Raw genomic sequence first — 8,672 nt, forward strand, 5'->3', positions numbered from 1 at the left:
TAAAACATAACAAATAAAACTAATAATTGGATGGTGTTTTAACACTTATTGATAATTTATATCATGTAACTAATTAAAAATTAAATAATATAATGTAATCCGAAAGTATAAATATACTGAAGAAAATATAAACATTTCAAACAAACTCTAAATTTGGTTCTTGTTTTTAATTATTTTTCTTTAGTTTATGTCTAAAACAAATAAATACATAACTTTTTTTTTGTTTTACATTTTTTGGTCCCTGTATCAAGTTTTATTCTAGTTTTGGTTTATAGGCTATCAAATTCATCAACCCAAGTTTTAAATTTACATGAAAATCAAACAACAATACACCAGGAGACACATTTTACAATGAAAAAAAAGGCTAAAATAGTAATTTCAACATAAACAAAAAAACAAGGGTAAAATGGTCACACTTTCATTTCATGCAAATCTTCCCTGTAAATAGGATCACAATATTCGAAGAAATACTTGTGCCACTTGTAACATATGGACCAGTACCACAACACAATTTAATTTCAATTTGTAAACCAAAATCAGATAAAACTATTTACTATGTGTTTGTTCTACCCATACCCATACCCATACCCATACCCGACCCAACTAGTTTATGTTTCATTCCAATTTCCACATGGTCCCTTAAATAAAACATAAAACAGGTACATGAGAGTAAAATACACAAATCAAAATTACCACCATTATTCACTCAGATCAAATCACTGTCCTGTGCCCACCAAAAGCCCAAATCTGTTCCAAAAATATATTTAATTCATGTATCGATAATATTAAGACGTTAAAAAACTTAAAATTGGATTTTAGGGCTAACCTTAAGACTGGTATCCCAACTTCCTGTGCACAATGCACTCCCATCAGCAGCCAAACCCAAACAGCTGACACGTGCCTCATGTGAGTTCTGAAGTGTTCCAAGATTTAAAACCACCTGCCCTCATTCAATTTCAAATATAAGTAAAACAATCACACCCAACATCTTGCATTTATATTGTCTAAGGTGATATTATTATTATTATTATTATTATTTACCTCAGCCAAAAGAGTATCCCATACGAAGCAATCACCATTAGAGTAGCTAGCAAAGAGCAGACGACCTGATATGGAGAATGCAATGGAGGTGACATCAGGTGTGTTATTATGATCTTGTTGTGGGTGAGTGTAGACTTGAAGCTGGTGTCCAGTTCTAATGTCAAAAAGTCTACAAGTTCCATCATCTGATCCAGTTCCAAACCGATTTCCATCTGGGAAAAACTTCACCGAATTAACATCCCCTTGGTGCCCCTGAAATGTTCTAACTGCCCGACTTGCTACCCGAGTGTCCCAAAGTCGGGCAGTTGCATCACAAGAACCCGAAACAAACATTCTTGAGTTTGACCCGTTGATCGATACACTGAAACAAACAACAATTTTTAAAAGGTAATTATGAGTTTTAAAACATAAGTTTGGATTTAATGAAATACCTGACAACATCAGCAGTATGTCCTGATTGAAACTCTCCTCCAAACACAGAAGTTCTTAATCCAGTAGTTATATCCCATAATACACATGTCTGATCACCAGAACCGGTTATTAAACGAGTATCATCATCTGGAACATACTGACATGAGGAAACGTAACCCTTGTGTCCACTAAGCATTCTTGATACTGGTATATTACCATCTTTGTCAAGTGGTGAGTTGAGATTGAAGATGGAGCATACACTATCAAGTCCACCACATGCAACTGATTGTCCATTTGGAGAAAAAGCACATGCCATTACCCATGCACATGGGAGTTTAATGGCATGGGTTTTTTGACTTGTCAGAGCATTCCAAACTATTAACCTTCCATCTTGGGATGCACTTACTATACGATTCTTTTCGGGAGTCCAGTCGAGTGAATACACCTAAATCAATTTAGATGTTGCATATTCAGATACAAGAAATGATCATTTTGTGAATTGTATAAAATATGAAATCAATGAAATATAGAGCAACTCGTAACTAGATTAATTGTGAAACCAATGAACTCCTGCATAGACAATAATATGGGCTATACTGGGTGATCTCCTGCAAAATAATCTCCTAAGATTATTCCAGATGCATCGAACTTTAGGTCAATAGTCTCAATGTTAAAACAAACCTTCACACTTATTATCTAACAGCAATCAGTTCTAACATCCAAAATTGTGCAGATGCATGGATGATGACAACTCAGAGTGAACTACCAAATCAAATATATGCAATATAAACCATGGGCACCAAAGTTATATTATAATGTACTTGTGGACCAAAGAAGCGATTGGAGCCTTAGAATTCTCTTCAATTTAGCATCGACTTTTAATATTCATTACTTTCCCTACTCAGTTGATCATAGCCAAAAATAGGTCAACGGAAGATCATATCCAATGATCCTGAATTTCTAACCACGTCAAAGATAAATCAACCTAAGGTATATTCATCCATATACATAAACATATCCAATATATCACCTCTCTACCACATAACAACGCAGGTTCCCTAATAAACTACAATGTGCAAAACCATATTGTTCCAAGATCGAATGCGAATCACAATTAACACAAAGCTAAAAGCTTACCTTGCCGGTATGTCCCTGTAAAATCCGACAACAAACCAGATCCGTTGGGCCGAGAGCAACCGCAGTCTTACCTTGCGCTCTTGCATAACTCGCCACTGTAAAACTCGATCACAAAAAAAGATCTATAAGAACATCAGAAACATATATCCGCATATTTTCCAATGTAAACAATTCGAAATACCGTCTGTATCGAGAAGCTGAAGTCGTCGTTCTCTCAATCGTTCCTTGAGAGAATTCAGAGTTTCTGTAGCAGCCGTGTGCCTCTCTTTTAGCTCTGCAACAGACATCTCTGCATCCAACTTTAAGCTTCAATTTGAGCCCTAATTTATCTTCATCTTCACCGGTAAATCGGAAAGACTAACAATATGATCCAATTCACTTGTGGATTTACAAATTTGTATAGAGGATTTAGGGTAAAGAAGAGGAGAGAGAGGTTATAGAAAATGGAAAAGTTGCAGAAAGTGCAGTTGCAATTGACTAAAGCCGTCGGGCCCATTTATATATGACGTGGCATGCATGACTGGATAGAAACAGTGGGGAGGTGTGGACACCACATACTGCTTTGGCCTTTCACCTTTGTGGGTTTTACTTCCTTTTCTTTTTCCGGTAACTCTCTGGAATCAAATAGTGAAAATAAATAGTAATTGCAAATTAGGAAGGTTGTACTAAATATATATTTTATAACAAAAAAATAAAATAAAATGTCTATATCAATCTGAATCAACGTCATTTTATTATATTTTTAATAAAATATACACTTTTTGCAATTTTAACTTCATATTATTATCTGCTGAATAAAAAAGGCAAACATTTAATTCTCAAAAAACTAACTACATTATTTTTAGTGTATTAAAACTATATACCTTTTTAAAAATCTAATTTAAGGTTTTGTGACTTCACAATCATATTTTCATCCGACTATTAAAACTTATTATATTATTTTTTAGTGCGTTTATTATTATTTTTTTTTATATATTGTAATCTAAGAGATTTAAGAACTAGTTACGTGTTGTTTTTTGTGGTTTACCAATCTAAATTTTAGAAAATATAAAACCTTAACACTAAAAAATAAATATTGATTTTTTAAAATTTTGATAAAATGTGTTGGATTTCCTTACGGTTTGTCCAATAAAAAACAATGATAAAATGATATATAAATAAGTAAATAATATTTATATTTAATTACTAGTTAAATAGTTTAATTAATATATATTAATTTTGTCTAACAAAACAATTATCAATATTAATCGAATGAAACTAAATCGGCGTTTTTATGGATTTTTGTATTGAGACTTCATTTCTATTTTTTATTATAGATTTATAATAATATGGCTTATTATTATAAAGTTTATTTTAAAGAGAAAAAAATAGATCGATAACAATAACATTAATAAATCTTAATGTAGTTTCACGTTATCTGCCGTTCCAAAAAATAAAAACAAAAATATAATAATAATAATAATAATAATAATAATAATAATAATAATAATAATATAGTTTCACGTTAATAATGATACAAACTAAATCGGTTTTCAAAATCAACATAATTTTATGATGTCAAAATCTTTTAAATATAATTGCACTTTCTAACAATATGTATTTTGTATTTTTAACCTTTTAAAATGCATCATATTGTAAAAGTTGTTGTTTTTTTAATGAAATTAAAATATTACAATTAAGCTAGCGCCGTACATAACGTTTTTTCTTCTTGTGTGTACGGTTTTAAAATTTTGAAAGCAAATCATTTATAAAATAAAAATATAAGTCATTTATAAAACAAAAATATCAACTAACAAATAAATAATCACTATAATAATAACAAATAGTAAATACTAAACATAGTTAGATATTATAATAAGACTTAATTGCAAAAATGGTCCCTGTGGTATGTACTTTTTTGGGGTTTTAGTTCAAACCACGAGTTTTTTGGTTTTGTGGTCTTTTTGGACTGGTTTGTTTGTGAGAACGGTTCCTTTACTTAACATCCGTTAAAAAGAATCCGTTATATTTCTGTCTTTTTACTTATAGGGACCATTTTTGCATATGGACAAATAAAACATCCTTTATATATCGTTTTCTTTTCCCAACTTCTTCCCAAACGAATCTTCTTCCCCAACGTTCTTAACTGTTCTTCCCCAACGACTATTTTCTTCCATTTCTCCTTCCTGACTTGCAATCGAACAATGGTGATTTGTTTTTGTGGAAAGCTCGCTTTGGTGAAAACGTCTTGGACACCACTGAATCCCGAAAGGAGGTTTTATGCTTGCCCTACTAAGGATTCTGTTTGTGGGTTTATCGGGTGGGTTGACCCGCCTATGTGTGCTAGGAGTAAAACCATCATACCTGATCTTCTAAGAAACATAAATACGTTGGAGGAAAAATGTAATGGGTTGGTAAGAAGTATCAACATGTTACAGGAACAGTACAATGGACTTTTGAGCAGGAACAACATGTTGGAGGCAAGGTGTGATGCATTGAAGGATGAAGGTTTCAAGCTGAAGATGTATTTATGTGCAAGCTGGTTTATGTTTGTGATTGTTATCTTTAGTGTTTGGTCTATGTAAGGGATAAGGTTAAAGAAATGTGGGAATTTTTGTTGATCAAGTGATGCGGGGTAAAAATGGTATAATTTTGTTGTAAGTTGACTTCATCATGTTTGTAATGAATTCCAATGTTGTTAATGATATAAATGATATTCAAGTGTGAAAATGTGTATCAATTGTCAAATATAAGCACATAAATAGAACCAAAATGTAACAAAAGTACATTACCAAAATACGTGTCATAAATTAACCAAAATGTCGATTCCATTAACCACATGAGTGGAACCAAAAACCGTTACCAAGTTAAGCATACAAGTGTATGTGCACCATACATAACCACATCATCAAACCATAACTAAAGTTTTCAAAAACAAACAGTTTTTAACAACAAGCAACTAAATAGTCATTGCACCACAACAAACAACCAAAATCACTTCTTAGATTGATTCCCACCTTGCCCTTTTACAGGTCCTAGAGTTGTGTCCCTTATTCTTGCATTTGCTACAAGTAACACCGATATGTTTCCTTGATAGCTTCTGCACTTCATCATTTGTTGGCCCTTGGGAATGTTCTCCTTGCATCTCATTGACTCCATCACCTTGACTTGCCTTCTGCCTTTTGCTTAACCTTTCACCCTCACTTTGTCTTCATTTTTTCTTAGGCCTTCCCACCAGAGTGCGATGTGGAGGAGGGATTAGCTTTGTTGGACAATTACTTTTAGGCCACATGGGTCTCCCTTTAATTGGTTCCACCTTAAATGAATAAGCTTTTTGCCATGTCTCTAGCCAATACACCTTGTGTACCCACTTGTAAATGTCAAGCTCAACATCAGGGTCTTTGCTCATTTCATTCAGAGTTGCAATTGCATACCTGCAAGGTATTCTCATTAATTCCCCACTTTCTGCAAGTTCAAGTTTGGTTCCTAATATCCACCACATGTTGATCTTGCAATGCTCCAGTGAATTGATACTTGTTTGCCCCTATTCCACCTAGCAATATATTGTGAAACACCTTTTTTCCTTGCATCTAGGATGTCTGTTGCTGTAGGTGTTAGTGGACCTTTAGCCTTCTTCATTGCCTTCATGACATTGCATATCCTCTTCATTAGATACTCCCTAATGAACTCTAAACATGAAATTATAGGTTTGTCCCTGCCTTTCTCTATCTTCCCATTCAACACTTCACACATGTTTGAAATCAACACATCAGAAATGACTCTTCATGCACATTACAATAACATACAATTAATGCTGATAAATAACTGAAACACATAATCATTACCATATGCAAACATATACAATTACCTGAGAAATGACTCCTTGACCAATGTATAGGAGGAATCTGCTTCAACCATTGATATGCCTCCTTATCATACTCACTAAACTCCTTCATTAAATGCTCAAACTCAGGAATGGTGGTTGCCGATGCACACCTCCATAAATGGTCCCTATACTCAGTTTGCCCCAACTTCTTTCTCATATTGTCATGAATATGTCTAATACAATACCTATGCTCAGCATTGGGAAACAATTAATCAACTGCAATTTGTAATCCCTACATGACTCAATAAACAATAATTAGAATTAATTTCTTGGTAAAAAACACAATCTAAATGATCAATTGATGAACTGTAATTTACCTTTTGCCTGTCACTTATGAAAGTATAGTTTGAGTTGCTCCCAAGCTCCAAGTCATCCCCAAGGTTTTCTAAAAACCACTTCCAGCTAGCTGTGTTTTCAGACTCAACAATTACATATGCCAAGGGATAAATTCCATTGTTGGAATCTAAACCAACTGTTGTAAGAACCTAACCAGGGAATGGGCCTTTCATGAAGGCACCATCCAAACCTACTAAGTCTCTAAGACATGCCTTGAAACCTTTTTTCAGTGGACCCAAGCATACATAAATCCTTCTAAACTGCCTTGTTGGGGATGCAGGGTTGCCATTAGGACACACATCTATTTTGACTGTTATGTTTGTAGCTTGAAGTTCAAGAGCCTAGTCACTCGACGAGTTGGAACCCCAGACAGCATATCTTCGAGTTTTGGTGCTGGAGTTGGTTTAGAATCATTACCTTAAACTGTTTTGGACTCATAAAACCTGTTTTTTATGTGGTAATGATGATGGTGGACCAATTTCAAAGTTATAATCAAAATTTCAAGTTTATATGTGTTCATATGATTCTTGAAATTGTTGATGTGGATGTTCATGTTCATATGAGTTTTGTTAGATCATAGGAATTATTTGCAAATTGTTTGTTAGTTAATTCTTGATCTTAATGTGTTTTAATGGAATTCATAATTTGTCCTCAAGTTATGAAATTCCAAAAGTTTTTCTTTTAAATGTTTTTTTTAAGAAGTCATAAGTTACATTTTCTTGAAGAGTTTTCTAATAAATGCTTTTATAGACTCCATACTTGTCCTCAAGTTATGGATTTCCAAGAGACTCTTCATTAAAAGTTTTAAACACTTAATTAAAACTCATAAGTTATGAATATCCAAAAGTTTATGAATTGTTCAAAACTTGCCCTCAAGTTTTGGAATTTGTAAAGTCTCACACAAACTTTAATTCCATACCCTAGAAGTTTTAAAAGTTAAAATTCTACCCTTATACTATTATAAGATTAATGGTTAATTATTATATATATGTATAAGAACAAGTCGTTTTACCGTTAGTAGGCCTCATTCACGAAGCCGGTCTATAAGGTGGGTATAAGGTTGTTGCCTATAAAATGGCAACTTAATGGGTGTCCACTCTCACCCACCGCTTGCTTGACTGGTGGAGGGTCGTTAGCCGAAAGGGTAGGACAATGACTTTAAATTCTCATTAAAAGTATAATGATTATTATAAAGTAACTAAATTTTTTATTTAATTCCCAATCTTAGTTACTTTAGGAAAAATGTGAATTTGGTGCTAGCCCATGGAATTCACACTTTGTACCTTACCAAGTCGTTGGTGGAGCGTGTGTGGTTAACCGGCACACTAACTTGGACTAATAAGGATCACGAAGGGTGACTTAATGTTTGTCATAGATCAATGGAGCGTGTGTGGTTAACCGGCACATTGATTAGGTGATAATATTAAGGGTACCAAGTGAATTGGTATGGTTATTCACACCTTGTTTTGTGATCCTCGGCATCCCAGTCACAAAATTTGAGAGGGCACACTCAAGATTGAAACATGCCATTGAAAAGTTCAATGAATCTCAAAAGATCTAGGAATTTCAAATCCAATTAAAACCTAATAAATTATTTCGTTTTTCATGGTGGAAATTGGTGAATCGTCATTCGCCTACCTTCAAATATTTTATAGCTTGGATTACGACATCCCTCTTCCAAATTATAAAATATTGTGTTGGGTCCTAGCCTTAATATTTCATATTGGGTGTTATATTAAGGACTTTGAATCAACTAACTTGATTTTCTCCCATTATAGATGTCTGGTTCAGACAACTATGATCTTCCCAAATCTCTTGAAGATGGTGTCCCTCAACATCATGCTTCACTTCCTCCACCTCCTCCAATTATTCTCCCTCACCC

At 33.6% G+C, this 8,672-nt stretch overlaps 1 protein-coding gene across 1 annotated transcript; it reads right to left on the reverse strand.

Annotated features, from left to right (window-relative positions):
• Window positions 1-398: 398 nt before the first annotated feature.
• LOC145054145 (guanine nucleotide-binding protein subunit beta-2-like) lies at window positions 399-3,051 on the reverse strand. The gene is made up of 6 exons (XM_079002288.1): window positions 2,771-3,051; window positions 2,590-2,684; window positions 1,473-1,897; window positions 1,042-1,402; window positions 827-940; window positions 399-747 (listed from the first exon to the last, which is right to left on the reverse strand). The coding sequence occupies exons 1-6, from the start codon at window positions 2,874-2,876 to the stop codon at window positions 712-714; spliced, it is 1,137 nt and encodes a 378-aa protein (XP_078858414.1). The 5' UTR covers window positions 2,877-3,051; the 3' UTR covers window positions 399-711.
• Window positions 3,052-8,672: the final 5,621 nt, after the last annotated feature.

The sequence above is a fragment of the Lactuca serriola genome, chromosome 5, assembly GCF_051521515.1.
Source record: "Lactuca serriola cultivar US96UC23 chromosome 5, Lser_US96UC23_V15, whole genome shotgun sequence".
In the NCBI taxonomy this organism is placed as follows: Eukaryota; Viridiplantae; Streptophyta; class Magnoliopsida; order Asterales; family Asteraceae; genus Lactuca; species Lactuca serriola.